This window comes from Varanus komodoensis, unplaced genomic scaffold (genome assembly GCF_004798865.1).
Source record: "Varanus komodoensis strain SLA01 unplaced genomic scaffold, ASM479886v1 scaffold38, whole genome shotgun sequence".
NCBI lineage: Eukaryota > Metazoa > Chordata > Lepidosauria > Squamata > Varanidae > Varanus > Varanus komodoensis.
This window is the reverse complement of record NW_025335909.1, coordinates 5,868,791-5,894,502: the sequence shown is the minus strand read 5'-3', so window position 1 is coordinate 5,894,502 and position 25,712 is coordinate 5,868,791. Positions and strand designations below refer to the sequence as shown.

General features: G+C 53.6%; 2 protein-coding genes across 4 annotated transcripts in view; one reads left to right on the top strand and one right to left on the bottom strand.

Moving 5' to 3' along the window:
• LOC123028732 (BRI3 binding protein) overlaps window positions 1-6,117 on the bottom strand; it is a 16,484-nt gene extending 10,367 nt beyond the window's left edge. Inside the window, exons 1-3 of the mRNA XM_044440946.1 lie at window positions 5,979-6,117; window positions 5,123-5,298; window positions 196-301 (exon numbers count right to left, since the gene is read on the bottom strand). Coding sequence (XP_044296881.1) covers window positions 196-301; window positions 5,123-5,298; window positions 5,979-6,117 — 421 coding nt within the window. The remainder of the gene's footprint in view (window positions 1-195; window positions 302-5,122; window positions 5,299-5,978) is intronic.
• Window positions 6,111-25,712, top strand: part of AACS (acetoacetyl-CoA synthetase) — a 31,724-nt gene continuing 12,122 nt past the window's right edge. For 2 of the 3 annotated variants that reach the window (XM_044440887.1, XM_044440886.1), the window contains exons 1-10: window positions 6,111-6,233; window positions 9,964-10,067; window positions 11,078-11,198; window positions 14,510-14,623; window positions 17,721-17,818; window positions 18,000-18,114; window positions 19,388-19,469; window positions 20,828-20,975; window positions 23,255-23,335; window positions 24,606-24,730. In XM_044440887.1, coding sequence (XP_044296822.1) covers window positions 6,116-6,233; window positions 9,964-10,067; window positions 11,078-11,198; window positions 14,510-14,623; window positions 17,721-17,818; window positions 18,000-18,114; window positions 19,388-19,469; window positions 20,828-20,975; window positions 23,255-23,335; window positions 24,606-24,730 — 1,106 coding nt within the window. In that variant the 5' untranslated portion in view covers window positions 6,111-6,115. Of the gene's footprint in view, window positions 6,234-6,968; window positions 6,996-9,963; window positions 10,068-11,077; window positions 11,199-14,509; window positions 14,624-17,720; window positions 17,819-17,999; window positions 18,115-19,387; window positions 19,470-20,827; window positions 20,976-23,254; window positions 23,336-24,605; window positions 24,731-25,712 lie in introns of those variants that run through there. The other variant, XM_044440889.1, reaches the window with a different exon arrangement.

Genomic DNA, 25,712 nt, shown 5'->3' with positions numbered 1-25,712 from the left:
CGCGCCTGTCCCGCGGGGACAGCGCCCCCTCCGGCCGGCGGGCGCAGGGCCGCGGACGAGGCCCCGCGCAACCCAGCGGCCTGGCGTCAGCCGGGCGCGCCGCGCGCCGCCGGGGCGGCCCCTCCCGAGGAGCGTGTCCAGCGCGGCGGCCCTGATCGGATGGCCGAGGAGGCGCTTGGGCGCTGGGGCGCTGACCGCCCCCGCCGGCCTGGGCCGCGGGCTTGGCCCCTTGGCGAGACGGGCTCTCCGAGGAGCTCCCCGCTTCCGCCCGGGCAGCCGCGGGGCGGCGCGGCGGCGCCACCTAGTGGCCAGACGCAGAGCGGCCGCCGCGTCCTTGCAGGATCCAGCCCGCGGGCCGGCCCTGATGCGCTTCAGCTGGGAGCCCTGCGGAACATTGTTCCGCCGGATGAGAGACGCTCGTCGAGTGGGGCGGTGTTTCGCGCCCGTCGCAGCTCCGCTCCTGCAGCCGGCCCGGCCCTCCCTCGCTATGCCATACTTTTGCTGCTCCTGAATCTGCCTGGTTCCCCAGTCCCAGGTACTTCCTTGCTCCGCTTTGCTTCCCGGCTCCGGCGTCTTACCCCGTTCGTGACGGTGGCCGAGTTTGTTCTGTTTCCTAGCGTTGGCCTGCTTCCTGCCCACTCCTGGGACCCAGCTGCCAGTCTCCAGGCAGTGGGCTGGCTCCTGCTTTCCGCCTCAGTTCTTGCCACCCGTGCCCTGGCCCTGGCAGGCCTCCCCTGGAGGGGTTGGACTCTCGCTAGGATGGGGCATGTTGTACTCGTCTCTGTTCACCTGTGCATGGGCTGCTGCCTCACCCTGCCCAACGGCAGGGCCAGCTGTGCTAACCATTGGGCCAGGCCCCCATCACCGCTGCACGCTGGCTTCTGGCCCAGGATACGGATGCCAAAACCCTCCCCGGGAGTGGAGGGCCCCAGGTTGGTACCCTGAGCACCCCTACCTAGTGAGGAGGGAGAGATTTCTTTACCACAAGCTTCAAGTGGTTCTGGTGTATATTAAAACGACGTACTGTGAGTATGAATGGCTCGTTTGTGCTAATGATGTCACTGAAGCCAGCAGCAGAAGTGGTGGCTGTTGAGTCTCAAAGCTGTGTCAGACTCTTAGCAACCCCACGGACGACATTCCTCCAGGCTCTCCTGCCCTCCACCATCCCCTGGAATCACCTCAGCCCCACACCCACCGCCCCAGTGACCCCATCCAGCCACCTCGACCCCTGCCGCCCAGTTCTCCTTTTGCCCTCAATTGTTCCCAGCATCAGGGGCTTTTCTAATGATGCCTTCTAATTATGTACCGATAAGAAAGTTAAGACATCCATACAATTGGCCATTTTCTTCTCCTCAGCCCTGCCTCAATAACAACAAAAAGTGTTGTTCGCAAGGGTTTCCATGTCAGCATGGCCATGTATCAGCTCCGGATGTTGTTCTGAACTTTTACGGAGAGCTACATGGTGCCCAAGCACAGCTCCTTTGAGTCCAGAGTAAAATCCAGAGTGGATATGCAGTCCTGCCGAGCCTGGGGCTGCTAGCTTCCTTTCGGGGCCATCTTACGCCTGTGCAGGCAGAAGGAAATCTTATTTCTCTGGGCCTCCCCAGCCAGCAACGGCAGTGTGTGGTTTAGTTCCTTGCGATTGCATTAATTTGGATGTTATGATTCCTCCCACCCTTCTTGAAGTTTTCCTCTCAAGAAGGGGTCCTATAGCCTGACAGGGAGCTCGGCCCACAGTTAAGGGCTCAAGAAATCTTCTGCCCCGTTTGGATAGTAGAACAATGTCCGGGAGCCCCTCAGATTGGGAAGATGTTTCCCTGCAGGTAGGGAGCTCAAAGTAGTGCCTAATATATTGCTGCTATTCTATGGCATTTTAATCTTATCTGTTTCTTACAAAGAACTCAAGGCAGGTCAGGCGGAGCGTGTGTATTCATGGCTAGAGTCTGGATCTCTTGCCCAACACACTAGAACTGGGGGCGGGGGGGGGAGTGCTCTTTGTGGTTGGCATTTTTTGCAGCAGGAGTTGCTTCGGGTCCAGAGAACATTTATTGATCTTGTCTTGGCTCTGGCTGTCTTTGCCGGGGCAGCTGCTGCCAAATGGACCGCTGACAGTTGACCTAAGCCGCCGTCCTCACCTCTGCCATTAACGCTGTTGACACAGACGGGTCGTCCCACATCTAGTGTGCTGTGTGTGTGCCTTCAAGCAATGGCTTGGCCGCAGCTGCCAGCGTGCTTGGGAGAGCCTCACCTGGGCTCCGATGAGCGCTTTGGCATCCGCTCCGTGGCCGTGTGGCCTGCCAGACACCGGTGCGCTTGCCACCCTCCGCATGAGCACGGGACTCTCCTCTCTGATTGGGCACGCCTTCTTTTGGTGCGCCAGCTCATTGGCCTTCCCGGGATGAGCTTCTTCTGAGTCGCAGGCCATTGGCCAGGGCTGGTGTCAGCCTCTCCGCTGCTGGCTGCATGTCGCGCACCGTGTGCCCTGGGCTGATGTGGAACCAGCCATGCGTCAGCCAATGGCTGTTTCCTCCGATTGTGGTGTGCTGGGAAACCGGGGATTAATCCGCCCTTCCACCAAATGACTGAACTGTTTGCTAAGGGGCCCGAGTGCTTTAAAAAACTCCCTGCTAGTACTGGCACAAGGATACGAATGGACTTAAAGCAGTGCTAACCCAAGGGTTGCTTCTTGCATCGATTCGCGCCTCTGCAAAACATGCCAAATGCCTCTGATTCCCCCCCCCCCTTCTGCCCCCGCTCTCTTCAAGGAACCATCCCAGTTCACAGGTGGCGTTCTCCCCTAGCCAGTCAGACCAGCCAGGAGGATATTCTTTGCTCCAGAAGCCAGAACTGGAAATGCAAAACAATGCTGAGCCAGTCTTGTTGACTCTGCAAATGAGTTTGCTGGCGGGTTGCATGACTGTGCGCCCAGAAATTGTGTGGGGCGTTCTGTGAGGGGTGGGTACCATCCAAGGGGGGTGAGGTGCAGGAAAGCAGATTCTGCCAGGTATTGGGTATGTTTGAACCCACCATTGGTACTTCTCCTATAGACACTCCCTTTGAAAAACAAACTGCTTGGTGAAAGGGAACTCTGCACATGCTCAGAGAAAGTCATTCCTAGGCACCAGAATAATTAGGTACTGGGGAGATGGAGAGAGCTGGAAACAAAGATGTAGGAACCTTTTGCAGGTCCCTAAATGTTGCACTGAGCTGGTAGCATGAGATGATCGGTGGAGCTTTTGTTAAAGAGATTCCATTTTCAGGATTTGAGAAGGTCCCGATTTTTTAAAAAAATCTCCTGGTTTGGCTGTTACACTCTGTGTGTGTGTGTGTGGGGCGGGGGCAGAAAGATTGGACACGGAAGCAAAGAGGAAAGAAATCGTGGTTGCATAAGGCCAGTTTTCACCAGACACCCAAAAACTCCTCGTCCCAGGAATCTCCCCTTGTGGGGTTTGAATTGGTTGTAGAGAGGTGCCCCCAGAGCTGTGGATTTGTTTGTCAGAATTAAGCCACTGGACAGGGACACTCCGAACCAGCACTGATTCCAGATAGACTTACTTGGAAGTAAACCTCATGGGTTTAAACATTCCCCCGCGTGTGGTGACCTTGGTTGAATTGGGGAAGGAAGGTCAGTTGCATGCTACCTATTTAATCATATCATGTCGTCTGATCCCAAGAAGTGGGTAGCAATGAAGTAGGGTAGACAGTCCTCTGTTTGAAACTTGGTTGCAGATTAGTCTCTGAAACTGCCGGCGGATGATCCTCTGTTTAAAAAGCGGTCCAGCCCAAGTCCTGTTTAAAGCATAACAAAAACCAACAAACTCTTAAGAAAGAAAAACAGGGCAATAAATTTAAACTATAGTAATTATTGTGAGATTTCTATCAGTGCCTGTATGAATTTATAGGCATATTTCAGGCAAAAACGTATTCTCACGTAGCTTCTTTTTTTGGTGCTGAATGACTGGGCTTGCTATCACGAAGGCCCAGGCGGGCAGGTTTGACAACACTATGGAAAGAGATCAGCTCAAGGCAGAGAGCTGGGATTGCTTAAAAAAGAACATGGGCGCATCCAGGTTTTGCCACCTCGTCAGCTGGGTGCCACACCTGAGTCCCAGGTGTCTGGCTTGCTGTTCGGAGCTCCAGGGAACCTGCAGCCATGGCGGTGTTCTTTCTCCATATCGCTTCCTCTTTACATTGGCTGCGATCCAGTCTCGATTGCAAGCTGTGTCTGCAGCCCAAGTTTTAAAATGGATTTAATATCTCTGCCTCTGTGTGGTCGGTAAGAGTGTTGGATTGGGGCCTGGCCATTAAGCTCACAGGGACTCTGGGCCAGTTGCAGAGTCCCAGCCGAACCTTCCTCACAGGACTGTTGTTGTGAGGATAAGGTGGAGAGGAGGAGAACATTATAAGCTGCTTTTGATAAGAGGGAAGGTGAGGTGTAAATGTAGTAATAAAGAAAGCTGTGGGAATTGCCACTCCAAAGGGTGGGCAGTGGCAGACCTCTGCATCCTCACTGGGAGCTAGTCCTGGTGAGGTTACTTCTGGTTTTCTTAGGAGTAAACCAAAGCTTTTTGGTTTGCTTTCTTGGAGGGTATGGTTGCGGTAGCAATACAGTCTGTTTCAAGGGTGGGGAGCTTCTTCCAATCTGAGGGTTGAAGTCAAGTTTGCAGTAGTTGGTGGGACCAAGGCAATTTGGGGGGGGGCAAAGTAACCCCCAAATGCCAGCTTAGCTTAAGTCTCTTCCTGCTGGCAACGAAGTCTCAGGAGAGTCGTTTCAAGCTTTTCGGTTTACCAGAGGTGTAGGCCAAATCTTTCAGCTGTGGTCAGTGGATGCCATCGGTTCCACATCTGCCCAGCCTCCAGTGGCTTGGGAAAGAGGAAGGGGCATGGTTCTCTCTGGGAGGGCCCTAGAGGGCCAAGCCGCTGGACCACGAGGTCCGGTCCTTCCCCTTGTGGTTGAAAGGACATGAAGCAAGCCATAAGCCTGATGGATCGGCCCAAAGGTGGGCCAGCCAAGGTGCTTTTGGGAAGTCCAGACGCGTGATACGAAGGCAATAAGTTTCCCTTCCGGTTTGCCTCCCAGCTGCTGCGAGTCTCCGGTGGCACCGTGGCCACGGCAGCCTACCAAACCCGAAGAAACAGAGCAGATGCTTTTGATGAGCTGCACTTCAGGTTCACCCTGGCATTTTTCTTTGGCATTCCTGTGGTTGGGTGGCCACATGACGTTCTCGGCCAGAGTCCCAAGAGGCCGAATGGTTCCCTTGTTGTCGATCTTGGGCATGAAGGGTCCGCCTTGTGGCGCTGGAAAGGGTGATGCAAAGAACCTTAGGAAGAAAGGGCTGCCTTAGTCCCTTGTATTACCTGGAACTTGTAACCCTCCCCATATTTTGGTTCCAAGCTCCCATCCACCTTAGCCAGCTTAGCCAGTCGTGAGGGATGATGGGAGTTACAGTCCAACAAAATCTGGAAGCCAAGGCATTGCTCATTTTCATGTTTATAAACTGTCATTCATTCATGCATTCATGCCACTTCTATCCTAGCTTTCAGCCAATCCGGCAAGGCAGCGCTTTCTCACATGCCTTGCAGCAAACTGAGCTGTGCTGACCGGGGGTGATGGGAGTTGTAGTTCAGGCAGGACACCCACTTGAGAGAAGCCTGCTTTATTTTATTTTATTTTATTTTTGGTCATGCGCTGAGCACCCAACTACAACTTCCAGCATCCTTGAAGGGGCGCCCCCGCTCCAAACCGATCAAAAAAATTGCAGTGCGCTTTGTGACCCCCCCTTTCCCGCTGGATACCTCCCCCCCCCCGCTCGCTGCACACGGCCGTGCCACGTGCCAGATCTTCTGACGGGGGGGCAGTGCGCCCCCCGCCCCGAATCCCCGGCCCGGCGCTCGTCTCGCAGGCGCAGCGAGCGGGTCTCCGCACTCCTTTTCGCGGGGTTCCCTGCTCCCTCCTCCGCCCCGCGGCGGAAGCCTACCTCCGCGCCGGGGGCAGTGAGGCGGACTTGAAAAGCCGCGTGCGGGAGGTGGAGCCCCGCAGTCCGCCTGGAGCCGAGCGAGCGGCCGCTTCGTCAGCCGGTGCGTTGCTGCAGCCTGTCGGGCGCCCGCCCTCGCCATGTCCGGGGAGCTGGAGATCATGGAGTCGCAGGTGATGTGGGAGCCGGACTCCAAGCGCAACACCAGTATGGACCAGTTCCGGGCAGCGGTGGCCGCTGCCTACGGGATCCGCCTGGGTGAGTCCCCGGCTGCGGGAATTACCCCGGCTCGGCGGCAGCGCCGGGATGCCCTCCTGCCTGCCCGGCGGGTGGGTGCGCGTCTGTCTCGCCGCGCATGCGTCGCCGGAGCCTGCCCCCCCCCGCCCCCGGTGCTACTGTATTGCTTGATGCAGCGTGCCGACCTGCAGGGGGAACGTCTGAACCCGCGCAGGGCTGTGGCTGGATGCGCGCGGAACGCGCGGCCTGTGGGCATTCCTGGCTGCAGCGCGCCGGGGCCTGAGGCTGGCAGGGCTGGCGGGAGCGCAGGTTGGGCTCTGCCATCCCCGGGGCTTTCGGTGGGGCGCCTTTCCCCCTCTGCCTGGTTTTAGCAGCGAAATGGCTATCAGGGCTGGGCTGGGTTGAAAGGGAAGGAAGAATGCACCTATTTCTTGGGGGCTGGGTTTCTCTTGCTAGCCCTAAGAATGAAATGGGAACGTCAGAACTAGGTCATGCTGGCTAGCAGCCTTGCTTCTCTGGGTTCAGGGCAGGGATGCTGCTAGCCCTATCTCTGGGGCTTTCCACGTGCGAAGCAGCTGCTCTGCCGCCACTGAGTTGCTTTCTCTTCCAAACAGAACCTCCATGTTCAGTGGCAGTGCACCTTCAAAGGGAGGGATTGCTTACTGGTCCTTGATCGACAGGGTACCTTGGGCCATCTGGCTGGCTTCTGCAGGAAACAATGTGTATTGGCACTGCCAAATATTTATTGTTTCTGGTTCCAAGCTTCGCAAAACAGCTTGGCAGGTAACTAAGTCAGTGCAACTCTATTAAAAAGTAAACATCCAGTAAAAACTGCCACAAGCATAAATGTATTTGTAAACGGAAGGAAAAAAAGACAGCAAGGATTAGGCCCAATCCTTGGAGGGTCGAACTGTAAATGCCTGCAAGTAAAGATGGTTGCACACTGCTGTGGGGGGCGGAATGTCCTTGTGTAGCCGTGGCTGGGGAGCGTGCAAAGGATTGGCCTTGCACCCGTGTGGCCTTCCTCTTTGGGCCTCTGCAGGTTTGGCCGCTGCAGGAAGAGATGGGCCGGGGTTCCCAGCCTGGTGCTCTCCAGCTGTTTTGGACAAAACTCCCAGGATTCCTGGCCATTGGCCTTGCTGGCTGGGACTGACTGGAAGAGGCATCCGGAACATTTGATGTGCCCCAGGCTGGGACAGGTTGTGGCTCTGATCAGAGTCTAAGGAAGCATGTAGTGGCTTAAACAGCAACCGGGTCAAAAAGCCTTCAGATGCTGAATGAACGCGGCGGATGAGGAAAACAACTTCCTGCAAGCCCCTGAGAGAGGCTGGAATGGAGGGAGGGGGGATGCTTGGGCACATGCCAAGGTCCCTCTGCAGCTTTCCTCCTCTTCTGCACTGCAACCGGCCTGTGCAGTGGCCCCGGAAAGGGTGGTGTAAGGAGAAGCAGGTGAGGTCCCAGGCATGGGGAGCAGTGGTGGGAAGGAAGTGGAGAGAGAGGTCAACAGGTGGAGGTGAGGTGGTGAGGTGGAGGTTTGCTGAGGGAGGGTTTGCTTGAGAGCCTCTTGCTCAAGGGCCATCAAAAAGCTGGAACCCACATTGCCTTCCGGACAGGGAAGTTCATCCTGGGGACACAGCGGCAGAAAAGGTTCCCTTGCAGGTTGTCACCTGCCATGTGCCGGAGCGCAGTGGCGTGTGAGCCTAGGGGTGGGCAGCTTCATATTAGAGGAGGCTGTCCTGAAGTTAGTCTGATCCCCGGCCTGAAAGAACTGCACATCGTGGAGTGACAGCCTCCTCGTTGGCTGGATATCTTGGCATTTGGCAGGTTGGCTGGTCTTAGGCGCTCTCGGCATCGCGGTTCTTCCTCCTATAATTAATTTATTTAATACTCTTCCATAATGCCCACTCGTTGCAGCTCTCACAGCAATTAAATCCAGGAAGTACAACACATTCAGCACCCCACAAAAATCTGAGGCTTTAAAACTTGGGTATAAAACAGAAGCCAAGAGCAAAGATTAAAATGCAGCAGGTTTAAAAGCTGATTTAAAGCAGAAACCGAAAGAGCGTCTGGGAAAGTCGGAAGACAGAGCATCATGTAGGCGCCAGGTGGACATTGCTGGGAAACTTTTTCCGGTCAAGGTGCCACGACAGAAAAGCTTCCAGCCTCACCTCCCTTGGCACAACCTGAGGGGTGACCACCGAGGGTGATTTTGGGGACCGGGCGAGGGAGGAGATTAACCTTCAGGGTCCCTGTCCCTTAGGTAAGGATGGAGTTGCCCATGAGCCTGAGCAAGGTGTCCCATGCTGTTGAGCCTCGCCGTGCCGCCCGCGGCGGTGTTGGACTCCCAGGCCTGCCCAAACCATCGGCCTGGATCCTGCTTCCAGAACAGGCTGGGGGGAGCCACCTCCCTCTTCCGGCCTGTTGCGTGCCCAGGCGCCGTGTCAGACAGTTGCTCTCTCCCCTGGATTTCATGAAAGGGAGTCATTAACTAGGGGACCGTTGGCTGTGTTTGTGTTTTGTGAGGGCCTCGGTTTCCCTAATGAGAGAAGGGCTCATCTACCACGTCTCAACTAACCAATATGGTGGCTAATGATTTACAAGCAACGAAGCTAATGGCCTGCTCCTGATGGGAGCAGGTGGCTTTCAGAGCTGATGGAAATTGTTGGGCGAGGTGCTCGGAGATGCAGAGCTCTGGGGGGGGAGGTCGAAGGACTGGGGAGGAGGGGCCAGAATAAAATGGGGACCTCCTATTTTCCCCCCGGGGATTTTTAGAAAACGTGAGGGAGTCTTTCTGTTTGACTCCTGAGTCTTTCTGGTTCCTCCTTTTCCTGGCCTTCGCATCTCTAGGGTGCTGTGTAAGACAAGCAACAGAAGGATCGGGACGAAGAGAAGTGCATCTAATCAACACATGTGCTTTGTCCAAGAAAAGGGGCTGAGCTGCACGTGCCCAGCAAGGGGGGGGGAGCGGGGAGTGGTAGTGCAGAGATGGGAAAATGGTTATTATACCCGTCCTTTTCCAGCTGCACTGGCTGCTGGTTGAAGTCTAGCAGCAATTCAAAGGGCCAGTATTCACATTCAAGGCCCTAGACAAGTTGGGGCTAGGTTACCTGAAGGAGCGCTTCATCCCATATGTACCTACCTGGACTCTAAGTCCACCTTCTGGGGTCCTTTTCCGGAGCCCCCTCCAAAGGAAGTAAGGAGGGTGGCTACCAGGAGAAGGGCTTTTGGGTTGTGGCACCCCAGCTGTGGAATGAACTCTCCAGTGAGGTGTGCAAGCACCTACTCTGTATTCTTTTCAGCACCAGGTGAAACTCTACTTTCCCAGTATTGTAATAGTCAACTTTTTAACTTTAGTTTTAATATTGCATTTTATCCTGTACTGCTATTATACCTCTGTGCTGATTCGGTTGCAATTACGGTTTTTTTTATTGGCCCATTAATTTTTATTGTCCTATTAAAATCTTCCCCTCTTTTTCTGTGTGTGTTTAACTTTTGTTCACTGCCCAGAGAGCCTCAGCTATTGGGCAGTCTAAAGGTGAAGGAAATAATTAGGTGATTACAGAATATCCCTTGCTAAAATGGGATATGAAGGTGTGTAATTAGAAAACAGAGAAATAACATTAAAAGGGTAAAATGATAAGACAGCTTATGTGCAGCAAATGTTCATCCACAGGCTTCAAGCACCTTGTCTTCCTCTAGACCATAACTGAAATAGGTTATATGTTAAAAATACATTATATTTAACTTACAGCCAACTACAGTGAGTTGTACCACTGGTCAGTAGAACACTATCCAGATTTCTGGGCAGAATTTTGGAATTTCAGTGGGATTGTCTTCTCCCGTTTGTATGATGAGGTAAGCCATGCCGGATCTAATCCTTCGACTTGGTTTCTCTATGTAAACATACAGTTGTGTTACAAAGGGCAAAGACCATTTTGGGATGTATTAATTCCAAATCACGAGAAGTAGTAGTTCCTCTATACTCCTCACTAGTCAGACCTCATCTGGAATTTTGTGTCCAGTTCTGGGCACCAAGATTTAAGAAAGATGCTGAAAAATTTAAAGGGGCCAGAGGAGGGTGTCAAAAATGATGCAGAGAAGAGACTGAGAGAACTGAGCATGCTCAGCCTTGAGAAGAGAAGACTGAGAGGGGACGTAAGTACCTGAAAGGCTGTCCCAAAGAGGAAGGCCAAGATCTCTCCTTGCTGACACCAGGGCGTAGGACACAGAATAATCAATTAAATTGTGACAGCCCAGGTTCAGGCTGAACTGATTCTGGCTGGCAGCAGTGGCTGCCCGGGATTCCAGGTGTGGTTCTTTTCCGAGTCGTCCTCGGAGATGCTGGGGCTTGAATCGGGGCTGCTTCGTGCGAGGTAGGGTCTCTTCCTACAAAGAGTTGCAGGCTGCTTCCCTAAATGGATCGGAACCTGGGGGGGTTCGGGGCAAAGAGAAACGGCCGTGGCCGCTTGCACTGGCATTTGGGTGCATTTCGGGGGGGGGGGCAGGGAAATGACGGACGCATGGGCAAAGGGGAGAGCTGGCCGGATGGAACCTTCTGGGCGGGGGGCTGCTCTAAACAGCAGCCTTCCCCATCCCGGTGCCCTTCGGGAGCTTCGGGTTGCCACTCGCGTCTTCCCAGCCAGCATGGGCAGTAGTCAGGGATGCTGGGAATTGTAATGCGAAATAGCGGGAGGGGGCGGGGGGTGCAGTCCAGGCAATGTGGCGGGGAGGCGTTTGTGTGAGCGCTCCGATGAAGCGGAGGGCTGCCCGGCCTTCGAGGCTTGCTCGTTCCACCCTCTCCCATTCACGCCTCTGCTGTCTTGGGACTTCACCTTGCCTGAGGGTGTCTGGTCTTCTTCCTTCAGGTGATTGATCCTTCCAAAGGCATCGCAGATGTTCCGGAGTGGTTTAAAGGCAGCCGGTTGAACTACGCGGAAAACCTCCTGAAGCACAAAGAGAACGACAAAATCGCGCTCTATGCTGCACGTAAGTAACCTTGGTGGACCCGGCCGCCACCCGAAGTTCTGTGCATCTTGACCTCAACCCAGGGGGTGATGCGGAATGCAGTCCTGTGCATGTCGAGATGGGAAATTGGCCTGCACTCCCAGCATTCCTGTGGGCCAGGTCGTGCCACCCCACAGCGCTCCCGAGATGGAGAAAGGGAAGCCCAGCTGGAGCCGGGAGGAGCAGCTTCTCCTGGCGCCAGCCGCCTCCTGGGGCAGCAGGGGGCACGAGGAGGAAGAGCTGGCTGGTGTCTGAAGGAGCACACGCCCCTGCCAGGCCCTGCCAGTTCCTCCCCGCTCATAGCTCTGCTGTCATCTCTGACTGGGGACTCCTCCTCCTCCTCCTCCTTCTCCAGGGCAGATTTCTCCACTGGGTGGAGCTTGGAAACTGAGTCCTGCCTCCTTGGGAGAACTGACGCAGATCCCCCTTGGGCTGCGCTAGGCTCGCCGGCCACGGGTTCTGCATTTCCAGTTTAACCACTGCATAAAGCGGGCCACCCATGAGCCCAGCCAAACTTCAGGAAGAGGCTCACATGACGTTTGGGGGTCACGAGCAAGGCAGACCTACCCGAGACTCCCCCGTGGCTGCAAGACACCCATTCAGTCCTGCTGCGGGAATGCAGTTCCGCTGTGCAGTTTTTAGCGATTGCAGCCGATCCCCAAACCAGTTTGCATGGCTGTCTGTGAGCCCTTTGCCCAACCCTTCTCTCCCTCTGGATCTTCTCCAACCTGCCGAAGGCGTGTCTTGAGCAGCCAATGCCCTTGCAGAACTCGAGTGCCTCTGCTCTCTCCTCCCCGCCTCTCTGTGGGTCCTTCACTTTAACTCCTCATGGAGAGCTAAACGGTTTTGAAGAGTAAGCCAGGAGCCTGTATTAAAGCGAGCGAGCGAGCCTGCGGAGCTCCCTGTCCTTGGTCAGGCACCCCGAATAATCCTTCTTGATACATAAGAACAGCCAGCCGTGCCGGATCAAAGCGAAGCCTGATCTCGTGCGGCCTTTTGCTCCCGCAGTGGCCAACCGGAGCCCCAAAGAGGGGATTCGACAAGCAGCGCTCAAGCCCCGGTCCCTTTGGCCCACGTCCTCCAGCAGCTGGTTTTCACTGCCAAGCAGAAGGCTCAAAAAGAACAGCCCCCCAGGTCCCTTTCACCTCCCCCTTGGGCAGTTTTCATATTCCCGATGCCATGGATAATTGCGGCTAATGGGCAGGCCTGCATCTCCATCTGCGGATTCCCCAACCCTGATCCTACAAGGCAGAGAGGAGGAGGGACCGAGCAGAGCCACACTCTGTTCCAGGAAGGTCTTCAGGAGAGGAGCTCTAAGAAACCTTCTTGGTACTCAGAGTGGGGGGTGCAGCCCCCCCAAAGTTTCTCCATGAGATAAACCACGCTTTTCACCTCCGGAAGGTCCTGGGTTTGTTTCTTTGTCTCTCCAGTGAATCAGCCTGGTTGTCCAGGGGTCTGTGCTGCGGTTCCCATCAGCCCCAGCCAAGTGTGCAAGATGGAGAGGTATATCCCGAGGCATTGTCCTGCCTTTCTTCATCCCCCCTTTATTCTCCTTAAGGAGCTTAACGAGAACTAAGCCGGTGAGGGCTTTTTCTGGCTCCTGGATCAGAGCTTAAGGAGTCTGGCACCGAGAAGGGCCAGTGGCAGCTTTTGCCGAGCGTTCAGGACCGGGCGGTTCAAAACCCCACAGGGCCCGTCGCCACTCCTGCAAAATGCCGAGCAAACGGGGCCGCGGCGGCAACCGGAAGTCAGTCCTTTCTCAGTAAAGCAGCCGGTGAAAGTGCTGCAAATCTGCCCCCGGAGAAGCTGTCTCCAGCCGAAGCGCGTCTGGCAAACAAGTCAGTTTGACAACTTGTCGCGAGGTTTCCTTCTGCCCCTCAGCACCATTTGTATATCACTGAAATGTGGATACTGGTTCCCACTCGGTTTACCGTTTGACCCTCACTTATCTCTCTGGTGGTGACATTGTACATTATTTTGATAAAGTACTGCTCTCCTCCGCCAGAGTTTCAGCTCTTTCTGGATTCCTTGCTTTGGGGTGGTTTTAACTGGTCAGGTAATGACCCGGGGAAGAGATGGGGGCAGATTTGGGGCACTTGTGGTGTTGTACTTTGCGTCCACTTAGGAGCCCTGTGCAGCCTAAAAATGCGGTTTAAGAACATAGGAAGAGCTCAGCAGGGTCAGGCCCAGGAACCCCTAAGCGGGACGTGGATGCCACAGCACTCCCGCACCCATGTTCCCCAGCAATTGGCGTATATAGGCATTTCAGCCCCTGAGACTAGCGTATGCCCAGCAGAGCTGGATACTGTTGATTGCCGTCTCCACCGCGAATTTTTCTAAGTTTCTTGGTGTTCGCCTACATCCTATGGAAGCAAATGTCATAGTTTAACCATGCACTGCATAAGAAGCACCTTTTGTCTGTCCTGGGTCTCCCTGTCCAGTTTTTCCTGGCTGGGGATGCTGTGAATTGTAGTCCCCCATGCCTGGACACTGCAGGGCTGGGGAAGTTTGGAGTGTTCATATTAATTTGTATTTTTTTATTGCCCTTTAATAAAATTCACTGGAGGTGATGGGGAGAAGGCTGACAAGAATAAATAAATTTAAAAATGGTCGTTTAGTAGGGGAAACATAAAGAAATCTAGCTGAAGACAAGAACGACAGCTTCAAAAATATGGAGCGGGGGTCGTTTGGTTTTGACCGCTTTCCTGACTATTATGTTGAAAGTGTGGATTTGGTACTGACCTGTGTTTTCCGGGGCAGAACAGTTTGGCCAGAGTGATCCTTTCAAAGGCAGTGGCCCCCAGACCGGCTGGAGTTTTGGTTCATCGCATCTTTAAAATGAGGTTTTTAAAAAAAGGTTGTAAAAATTCCTCTGTTTGCACTCCTTGCAATTCATTCTTCCAGCAACCCTGTGTGGAAGGAAAGCTCAGTGTTTCCCACCGTGCTTTTTGGATGTTTTAGAGTCCACTTCCCATCATTCCCAGCAAGCATGGCCAATGGGCGGCCATGTTGGGAAGGGTAACGCAAAACCCCTGGATGATACTAGGTCAGGGAAAGGCTCTCCTTGCCCACACTTGGGTAGAAAGTGGAACCTGAGCTGCCTTGCATCACATCTGTCACTCTAACCACTAGGCCACACTGCACCCAAAACTGACTTGTGGGCCCCACCGAAGGTTTGTGATGTTCCTCTCCCTGAAGTAGCCTCCCCCTGAGGTGTTGTGTGGACCTGGTCTTTCCAAGCACCCCAGTGAAAGCGTTCCCATGTAACTTATCCTTCAACCCTCTCTCCACAGAGGAAGGCAAGGAAGAGGTCCTGAAGGTGACGTTCGAGGAGCTGAGGAAGCAGGTCGCGGTGTACGCTGCGGCCATGAGGAAGATGGGCGTCAAGACTGGAGACAGAGTTGTGGGTGAGTCTGCCCCACGGATCCTTTAAGTCGGGCTGCTTAGGGGATCTTTGGACCCCCCTTCTTTTCAAATGGAGCCCAAGGACCGGGCTAGAGTGCCAGAATGGAAAGGAGCTCACTGTTATTTGATCTTTAGTGCACGCTTGCTACCTTTTAGGGTGGGCAGGAGAGAGGGGGGTTGCTACCATGTAATGGGGGGTCCAGAAAGCCTTGCCGCTCTCCCGTGAATCGCCCAGAGGCCTCCTGGTTGCTTCGGATCTGCCCCGGCCCATCCCTGCCGAGCCAGCCAGCTCCTGGATCCTTGGTGACGACAGATGTGCTCCTTCTCCTGCAAACATTCCAATGAATGGGGCTTAGTGCTTCGTGTTTACCCTGGGGTCAAGGGAATGGTTCTTGGAGGGATCCCAAACTTCCACCTCCGGAGGGAAAAAGCCAGCACTTTGTCAGCAGCCTTGACCGGGGGTTGTCGCTTTGCTTTGCTTTGCTTTCGCTCTCCTTTGACTCCAAATCCTGCAATAAGAGTGCAGAATGGGACAAAGGGAAGCTTCTATCCAGAGATTCGTCTGCTCAAAAGCTGGGGCTGCGTTCGTTGTGGGGCCAGGGTTAGTGTGGCGCAGTGGTGAAGAGCATGGGACTGGGACTCAGACGATCTGGATTTGAGTCCCTGCTCAGCCATGGAGCCAACTGGGTGACTCTGGGCCAGTCACAGACTCTCAGCCCAACCTACCTCACAGGGTTGTTGTTGTGAGGATAAGATGGAGGAGGAGATGTAAGCTGCCTTGAGCCCTTTGTCAGAAAAAGGCAGGATATAAATCGAAAGAAAAAAATCTTTTTGGTTTGCTGCCCCCAGCTGTGGTTTGGTGTCACGTCTGACCAGAGGCAATGGCCGCCTACCCGACTTTTGGCTTCTGAACCTCCCACCCCCACCCACTGCCCCGGATACAGTTTCAGGGGTGGGCTAAGGAAAAGATGTGAGGAAGAGGATGCTCGGCGGTGGCTGCTTTTGGACGGGTGAGGGGGCACAGGGCACTTGGGCTCTGATGCAGCCCCCCTGCCTCTGGGCAGACCGTTCTTGAGCGCGAGGGGCAAACTGGCCGCCTGGCAGGACTTGGGTGGCCTTGCCGTTCGGGCTCCACCCCGCCTGGCTCCCGGGCACTCCCGGATGCAGCACGCAGCGCTCTCGTGGGAGCAGCTGTACCTCAGCGGCGCCTCTGCCCACGGGGCGGCCAGGTGCAGCCTCTGGCGCCCCAGGTGGGGCGGAGGAGGAGCCCTGCCTTGGCGGAGGAGCCGGGGCCCCTGCTGACTAGCCACGCTAGCCAAACTCGCGGCGTCGGGCCGAGGACTGGGCTCCGAACGCTGCCTGCCTCCGGCCACTGTGACGCAAGGTGGCTTTTGGCACGCACGGCCCTGCCTCCCCCCCGGGCAGGACTTGCGCAATGGGTGGTGTGAGTTGGAGCTGAGCCCTCCGCCTTGCGAAGCGAAGGTGTCGCAATGTGGGAGGATCCTCCCGGCACTCGAGCTCAGAGCGCTCGGTCTTCGTGCAGCACAAGGGGCGGTTCGGAGGGGCCGGGCAGCTCGTGGCGTGCCAGGGCCGGGCTGTCGAGTCGCCGTTTTCTTTGGCTCGACTGGGGTCTTGCGGGTGTCGTCACACGGGAGGGCAAAGCTTGTATCCTCGAGTTGCGCAGCTGCAAACGTGTGTGCTGCACAAGTGTGACACAAACGCACATACCGTTGCAGGTGAGGTCCAGTGGATCGGTTAGGACAGGTGTGGGCAGAGAGTCGTTCTGTGGGTGTTCTGGATCTCAGTTCCTGGTGTCCTTGACCATGTGCTGATGGGAGTTGGTGCAAAGAATGAGATTTACTGCCTGCTCACGTCTGGTTCAGGAGCCTGGAATTGTGCAGTTGTGCGTGATTCTGTGCCTGGATGAGGAGACCAGGAGAAGCCCCCTGCAAGGGTGGGGCTAGGGGAAAAACAATCCCGTATTTTCTGGGTTTCCCATGTTGTCTCACGCTTTCAAGAGGAACTTTGTCCACTGCCTCATAATGCCCAGAACCTCCTCGGGTTGCGGTGGTGGTGAGTGGGCCTTGCTAAGGCGAATCTTGCGCTCAGCTCCTCGTAGGAAGGCGAGTTGGTGCAGCTAATTCCGCTGTCAAGTTTTGAAAAGTGCTGCAGGACACGAAGGGTTTTCAAAAAATGCACAAAACCATTGACGGTGCGGAGGAACTGGGCGGTCATAGCTGGGGGACATTCTGGGGTGGTTCTGCATGGACTTGTGGACCTCCATGTGGTGGATCCACTTCTGTGAAGCTCTGGAGATCAGAGAGAATCCGGCACGGCGTTGTTACCAGCGCTTGCTGCAGGCATCCTCGTTCTGGGAAGCCTTCCTTGAAACCAGCCGTGGTTTTGACGTCATCCCGCGTTCAGTCCTTTATTTGTTTTGCCTTTCTATTGTCCGCCTCGCCAGAGGCTTTCTTGACACGGAGAGGTGTTCATGCTGCAAATAAAAGATCCGCTCAGCCACTGGGGAAAGCCCACGGAACAGAACGCTGGGAGATTCCGGACGGATGATTTTCATACAGCACCGCACAGTTTGCCATGCTGGATGGCTTTAAAAGGAGCTAGATCGATTCTGGCAGAATCAGCCTGGCCCCTTTCGGGGTGCCTGTGCTACCCTTAGTAGGGGAGGCAACACACTTCTCGGGGCCTCTTGCTGGGGAGCATGGGCTGTTGCACGCATTTCCTGCTTGTGCGTTTCTAGCTGGGATTCTGGTTGGCTGCAGGGGGAACAAAATGCTGGGGTTGATAGGCCTTTGGGTGGATCCACGGTGGCACTGCTGCATTTGAGTGTAGCTGTTTTGGCCCACCCCGTCACCCAGTTCTGGGCCTGTATTTCATTTTGTTTATTTAAAGTATTTCTATCCCATCCAATATTCAGACAGGCTCTCTAGATGGTTTATATAAAAAACAGAACAAGAGTAACAAGGACAGCAAAATCCCGAATAGCACTTGAATAAAACCACCACCAACAGCATATAAAAATAGGTATTTAAGACCATGCTAGCCGTTTGCTTGTTGCAACTAATTGTCGGATTGCTCCAGGTTACCTGCCAAACGGCATCCATGCGGTAGAAGCCATGCTGGCCACAGCAAGCATCGGCGCGATCTGGAGTGCGACCTCGCCGGACTTTGGCATCAACGTAAGTTTCTGTTTGTGACCAGGATTCAAAGGAACAGTCCTTGGCCCCAGCGTGAATGAGCGCTCTTGGGGCGCCCGAGCCACTTTGCTGAGAGCGGCCGAGTCAAAACTGACCTGTTCTCTAATGTCTGTATTAAGCTCCCCTCCCTTTCTGTCTCCCGTTTCAAATCTTTTTCCTCTAGGGTGTCCTGGACAGATTTTCCCAAATTCAGCCCAAGTTGATCTTCTCTATCGAGGCTGTCATTTATAACGGGAAGAAGCACAACCACCTGGAAAAGCTCCAGAACGTCGTAAAAGGTAATACCTGCTGATCAGAGCAACTCCAGACGAGTGCTGCCTTTTCTTCTTGTCACGCTCCCACCGCCCCGGTCCTTCAAAGTCCTCCATAAACCGAGTCGAGGAATGAATAACACGAACCCCGAGCTGTCCAAAAGTGTCCAGCGGTTTGAGGAGAATGCCTGGCAGTGGCTGCTCTTTTGCTGCTCCTGCCTGTCTAGTGGACGTCTTGGAGTTGTTGTGGGTTGTGGGACTCCAGCGCCTAGTGCTTTTGTTTTGTTTTGTTTATTTAAAATGTTTATATCCTGTTTGCTACTGAGGTCTCAGGATGGTCCTACAATAAACAGGGTGGAGCACGGTGTCCAAATTAATTGCTTTGCAAGAAAACCCCACATTAAAATCACACTGAAAGCTTAAAATACTGGGAAAGTAAAAAGGTTTTGGCCTGGCGCCGAAAGGAATAAAGTGTCGGCGCCAGGCAAACCTCTATGGGAGGCGTGCTCCATAACCAGGGTGTCACCACAGAGAAGGCCCTTCTCAGGGTAGCCACCCTCCTAGTCTCCTTCAAGGAGGGCTCCTGAAGAAGGAGCTCCGACCCAGATCTTAAGGGGCAGGCAAACACATAGGGAAGGAGGTGCTCCTTCAGGTATCCAGGTCATACGCCGTTTAGGGCCTTTAGCTTATCACCAGCACCTTAAATTGGGCCCGGAATTCAATTGGCAGCCAGTGCAGGTGGTACAGGACCGGTGTTATACCTGCTGGTCCCTCTTAGCATCCTGGCAGCTCTGTTCTGAACCAGCTGAAGTAAAGTTATGGGGCTGGGCAGGAATGGGGGTCTGTGCTGTGGAGATCTTGCACAGCAGACATGGAAGAGGGTCGGCTTCGGTTACTTGTGGCTCTGGGCCTGCCCCCCAACAGATTAGCCCTCCAATAGAATACCCCCGCCCCCATGGAGGTCAGACTAGGTGGCCCGGGAGGCTCCTTCTGACTCGCTCTGTTTCTATGCTTCTGCCCTGAGGGGATGCAGCCCTTGGTTTGGCTTGGCCCTGTGTGAAAAACTGCCAGTTCAGAACTTGGGGGAAACTGATTTCAGAAAACGGATCCTCTCACTGAAGCCAGGCGTGTGAGTGGAGGGAACGGAGGAAGCCCTTGTGCTTGTTGCTGCTCCAGGAAACTCTGGTTTGCTTAGAAAGGGTATTTTTCACCAGAACTGGGCCTTAGTATTAGGAAGAAGCCTAGAGTGAAAGCATTTGCTGTTCTTGCCACTGAACTCTGCTTCTTTCCTTCTTTTCAGGACTTCCGGACCTAAAGAAAGTTGTGGTGATCCCCTACGTTTCCTCGAGAGAATTGATAGACATTTCCAAAATTCCACACAGGTATAAAGCGGTCCATGCAAACATACTTGTTGCATACAGAATGTGTCTGTTGTTTTTTAAAATGGAAACTTCGGCAAAGATTCGTGGCTTCTTTGGGACTGACAAATGTAGCGGCGTAAACTCTCGTGGATGTTACGTCTGTTGGTTTGTTGCATCTCATGGAATGTAGTCCTCAAAAGCAGCGTGGCAGAATGCATCTCTTCGTCCTGACGTTGCCACTGGTCTCTTGGCTGTTTCTGCAGCACTAGACTGACACAGCTATGCTTTTTCCCAATTTGATGCCGTTTCTGTTTTGAAAACGGTTCCCGATTCACAGGGCTTGATTCTTCTGGCTCATGAATTCACTGATCAGAATGGGGAGGTTTTTCAGTGCTTTTGAAGACAGGGGCATCTGGGTGTGCGAGATACTAGTTGCGGCAGTTGGAAATGTTTTCCGCATTTGCTCACACTTAAAAACAAACGGTGAATAATTTACAGTTGCTATTTTGAGCAGCTCAGCAGTTAGTTGGGCTTGTGTTTTCTTCAGGGTTGCAGTGCTTAACAAGGATTGATAACCAGCAAGCGTTCTGTGCCAATGTGTCGAGCGGGTCCAGACCTTTTCTTGCTCCTCTGAACAGTTCCTTGAGTGATATGGGATGAGTTTGCAAATCAGCACTAAATTTGGGTCTGAGTTCTAATCCATTTGGAACAGCGGGGTCTTCCCCCATTGAGGACATGGCTGCCGTTCCATTTCCCCCACTTCCCATGCGAGTGTCCAAGTACTTAGAAAAAAATGGTTTAATGCAGATTTCCTCCACCTGTTGCTTTTGAGATGCATTGGAGCAACTGCTCCCAGCATTCCCAATCACTGAAATGCCGGGAACAGCAGTCTAGCACATCTGGCAGGCCCCAGATTGGAGAGTTGGTCTGTTTTAAACTCAGTCCATATTAAAGCAATGGTCAGTGGATTAAACCAAACACACTTAATTGACGGCCAGCTGCCCTCATCAGGAGGGGCGCCTGATTCCTGGGACTAAAAGTATTTTAACTCGAAGGGTATTTGAGAACTGCAGACAGGATGATGCCTCTGAGACTCCGTCATTATCTCACAGACCTGCCCTGATGTCTGAAGGGGGTGCAACTCCTGAGTTTCCCTTCCCCATCAAGGGATGAGACATGTAGCGTGTTGCTTCCTCTATTGCCTGCACTGTTAACTTTTTTTCAAAATGAAATTCGATGTGATGGTCAGGATTGGCGATCTGACCTGCACTGATCCAGGCAGCTGGAACTGCAGTCGGCCTCGCATGCAGTCATGTCTGAGAATTTGAGAGTGGCATCCATCCTCCCCAGTTTCTCCTTCCTGTTCTTTTTCCCTCCAGCGTCTTTCTAGAAGATTTCCTGGCAGCGGGCAAGGGAGACCAAGCTCCTCAGCTGGAATTTGAGCAGCTTCCCTTCAGCCACCCTCTTTTTATCATGTATTCATCTGGCACGACGGGGGCTCCCAAGTGCATGGTGCATTCTGCGGGGGTAGGTCTTCTCCCCCTGGCGTGGCAGACTCTCGGGACTCTGTTGCTGGAGAGAGGGAGGGTACCGTCCAGCCTGCAAAAAGGCGAGTGCATCGGGGCAGCAGATTCTGACCACCTGGGCTTGGCTAGTTTTCTGTCGCCAGCGGGATGCGGAGGCAGAGGCTGTGGGGATGGGAAGCACTGCAGCACTTCAGACTTCAGCTTGGGAATCAGGGTGGAATATTCATTACATGGGAATAAGACAAGTTGCCGGGAGAAAACAACCACGACAGGGAAAGATGGGGCAGCAATCTCACATGCTCGTGGGGCCGGCTTGCAGTCCGGAGAGTGGCGTGTTGTGGCTGCAGCACAATAAACAGGTGTGAAAGCGAGCTCGGTGGCAGCCCATCGGTATTATACCCAGACAGTCTAGTCCCCAGTTCAAATTTGGAACATCCGTCCATCCATCCATCCATCCATCCATCCATCCATCCATCCATCCATCCAAAGCTTTTATAGACCGCCCCTCTACTGGCAGTTTACAACAAGCAACAGATAAAATGCCACAGCATCCAGTAATTCAATAGTATAAAGTATAAAGTATAAATAGTATAAAGTATAAAGTATTCAATAGTATAAAGCCACATTCAAACCAATTAAACATTAAAATAATGTTTCTGCCTGATGCTGAAAAGGAAAAAGCGTTGGCGCCAGGCGAACCTCTCTGGGGAGTGTCTTCCTTTCCAAAATTGCCATCTAAGCAGGTAGAGAGTGGTGAGCGAAGCTTAATTTGTCTGAGAAACTTTTTGCCACTTGTGAGAGGCAGCTGGCAAGATGGCGGGCGCTCTCGCGTTTTTATGTCGTCGCAGGCAAGGCGCAGGTAGCAGCGAGGGTGAAAAGCTGGAGTGGGAACACGAGATGTGCCACTTCAGAGCGCGTTTCTGTGATCAGAAGAAGAGCTGAGCAGCAGCCAGAATGTTAGTTTCAGCAGTTTTTTAAAGCGTACAAGCTGAGACGAAAGAAAGGACGTGGAATTACATTCCTGTTGACTGTGGCATTCTCCTCCCTGTAGTCCCAGCAGAAATCGCCCCCAACCTGAGCAGCAATTAGTGTTGAGGAAGACATTTTTCCGGCGCTTTGGGAAAGCAATTGCCGTGTCGTGGTGGGGGGTGGAGTTCACTGGGATTCTCGCTGGGTAGGGAAGGGTTGGCTCTCCCCTCCCTTTGCACTGTGATCCTGATCAGAATTGAACCCTGTGCACCCCAAGCATCATGCAAAATGAGGCATCACAGGAGAGGTGAATGGTCATCGTGCTGTCCAGGTACCTCCCCGGTTTGGCTCTTGCTAGAACAAAGATTCAACGCAAAACAAAAATTCTGCTTCTGCCGCTAGATGGCGGCAGGATATTTCAGAACAGAAGCAGTTGCTCCAGGGTTTGGTAAGAGAGAATACAGGTTCTGCAAGCTTTTCCTCCTCTGCTCCTGAATTTACGCAAAGCCCGGAGAAGGAGTGATGTTCTTTCGGATATTTATTTACAAACGACCCCGCTCCATGCCAGGGGTGCAAAACGCAGTTCTAGGGGATCAAAGGCGGTGTTTCTTTCTGTCCCCGTCGTCTTTCACGCAGCCATGGACAGTCGGGGGGCTTAGAAATGCTTCCCCCGAGACTGACTTCATTGCACGAAATGTGACGGCATTTTGACCGAATCCTTTTTGCTTTTAGCTCTGTCCCCAAAAATGTGGACTGGAAGTGAAATTAAGTTCAGCACCTTTCTTGGAGCCTCGAGATGCTCCCCAGTTGTCCCTCTGGCTATCACTAGCACCCATCTCCAGCTTCTCTGGATGCTGGGGGTGCCCCTCTCTTTGCTCTTGAAGCCTTTGCAGCCCAAGGACTCCATTCCAGTTTGAAAAGGCTTTGGGGAGCCTCACCCTAGAAAGGGGAGAGTTGAGCCCATGGCCCTAAACATAGCCGGAAGGTCTTGCTACCTGTAACAAAACCATTGCAGCCTGGGGAGGGGGCTGCACAAAAGGCAGGGGTCTGCCAGGTGAGCGGAGAAGGGCAGCAGGGAGAAGCGGTGCGGTGTTCCAGGGATCTTGGTGGGCAGGATTGGGACCTCTGCCTCCTGTGTGAAGGCGCTCACGGCAGCATCAGCGGTCCTCCCCATTTCCCCCTGTGGGTGCCCACAGCAATCCCACGAGGTTGGCCTGGCTTTGAGAGACGGGGACGAGTCCCAAGGGCACCGGCTCTCCCTACTTGGCTTCTTCTTTTCTTCTTTCCATATGTCTGCCTGTGCCCACCCAGGGAACACTGATCCAGCACTTAAAGGAGCACATTCTCCATGGCAACATGACCAGCAATGATAACATCATGTACTACACGACGGTAAGCGCCTTCTCCTCCTCCTCAACGTCTTTCTTGTCCTTCAATTCCTGCTTTTTCTCCCCCTCCCTGCTGTCCTCCTCCTTTTCATTTTCCTTCACTTCCTCTTCTTCCTTCGCCTTCTTCTGTTCATTATTTAGCAAATTGGAAGCTGCCCCCTCCACATGGCAGCCCTCGGGTAATGCACAATAAAGATGGTTGAAAGTTCTTATTAAACAGGTCAAACCAGAAGCCATGAGGGAAAAGGGCCATAAAATGGGAGAATGATGTTAAAATTGAGGAGCAGCCAAACAAGTTGCTGCCCTCCAGATGGGCTGGACTACAGCTCCCATCAGCCCCTCCCAGTGTGATGGGGATGAGGGGTGTTGTCCAACACATTGGGGAAGAATGCTGGCTTCAGGGAGGCCGCGATAACTTGTTAGAAGCCTGATTGACTGATAATAAGCTAAGCTAGCAAGGCAGTGCAGGGCCATTTAAAACAGTAACCTTACCAATAAACTGAGAAATGAACCCCCAAGACACACACAATACCATTAAAAACACTGAACAATTAACTCTGTGTTTCATTTCTAACTTTTTAAAAACTCATTCATGATGCTTAAAATAATCCCAATAATAAATGTTCTTTGGGCAGATTACAAAGGACTTCAATTCCAACGTACATTTTCTTTCTGTCTTTCTGTCTTTCTCTCTCTCTCTCTCTTTTCTTTTTCTTTTCTTTTCTTTCTGAAATGAGTTTTCAAAACAGTTACTGCCGCTCTTGCTTTATTGTTCAGATTCCAAAAAAGAAACCCCTGCGATTTACAGAGCTATCCTAAGCACGTCCGCTCAGCAAGTCAGCCCCTTTGAGTTCAGTAGAGTTCACTGCTAGGAAAATATACAGGATCCTAGCCTGCTTGTGCAAGCCAGTATTTATCTTTGCAGATTCACTAAAGGTACAATCCCAGGAATGTTTAGGCAGAAAGAAAGTCCCATAATTCCCAGCTTTCCCCAGCCCACATCGTTTGCAGCCACAGACTGCCTGGGATTGCGACTTAAATCAGTTGCCTTCCGCTTCACTTGGACACACTGTTGGGGCCATAGATCACCCGTGCGACGTGGGCTCTGCTTTGCCGTTTTGTGACAGCGCGACAGATTTGTGTGCACAGCATTGTCCTTGAGAAGGAAGTGCGAGATTGGCTTCTCACAGCTCTGGAAATAGGTGACGACGGGCGGCCTCGGATATGACTCTGCCTCTCGGAAAGAGAAACGCTCAAACGTGTTTTTCTCCTAGACCGGTTGGATGATGTGGAATTGGCTGGTGTCTGCTCTGGCCGTGGGTGCCTCGGTGGTCCTCTACGACGGCTCGCCCCTCGTTCCGAGCCCCAGCGTCCTGTGGGATCTGGTCGACCGACTGGGGTAGGTAGTCCGTGCGGGACGACGGGCCAGGCACCCCTTGGCTTTCTCAAGGGGGCTTCCGTTTCTGTGCGCGTCTAGACAGAAAAGTGGCCAGCCCCTCCCCACCTGAACCCGCCGCAGGTCACTGACAAGCCGTGATGGTGCATGAGAGCTCGAGCTGTGTCAGAGCCCGGAAGGACGTGCCCTCGCGAACAGGGTCGCCTCGATTTGCTCGGCTTGTGCGTTTCGATAGGCTGCTTTCCAAGACTGGTGTCATGGCATTGAGTGGGACTCCGGAACAGCATAGTATATTGCCCGTTGCAGGGAAATGGTCCTTTGTCCGTTAAAAACACGTCTTGGCCGGAATCCTCAGCCCTGATGGGTCAGTGGGCAAAGCTGGGAGTTGTGAGTGTCTTGAGAATGCTAATAGAATGGCTGCCACTGCTGATTGAGGCTCCTGGAGATGCGACGGAAGGGACCTCGTCCAAAAGCTTAGCTGCAGGGCAGGGGTAGGATCCGAGCTCCAAATGCAACCTTCACCCCCATTCTGGCGAGGTTCGCAGGATGGCCACACGCTTGCCGTGCCGACAGAGTCTCTGCAACACCAGAAATCGACGGCTCGGGGCAGGAAGCATCCTCATGCTTGCATTCAGCGAGCCCAAGTGTTGGTTTGGTGTCCACCTGAGGCGTTGAAGAGCTGGTGACAGAGAGCCGACCCCCTTCAGGAAGGCCTCGGGCTCTGGCAAAGTCTTCAGGAGCTGCTTCTGGGTGGTGGGGGGCGGGGGGGGTGTGGCAGGGAGGGTTGTGGTGTTCGAACATGGCCTTGTGGCAAGGACCGGCACGGGGTCTCCCAGTGTTTAGGCGGGTCTCTTTCTTAGCCCTAATGGGGAATGCCTGGGACTGCGTCCAGGGCCCTCCTGCAGAGATGTGACGGCAGCAGAAGGGGGACCAGCCAGGGGCCCAATCCAGCGTTCTCCTTGCATGCATTTTTTTGCAAACAGGG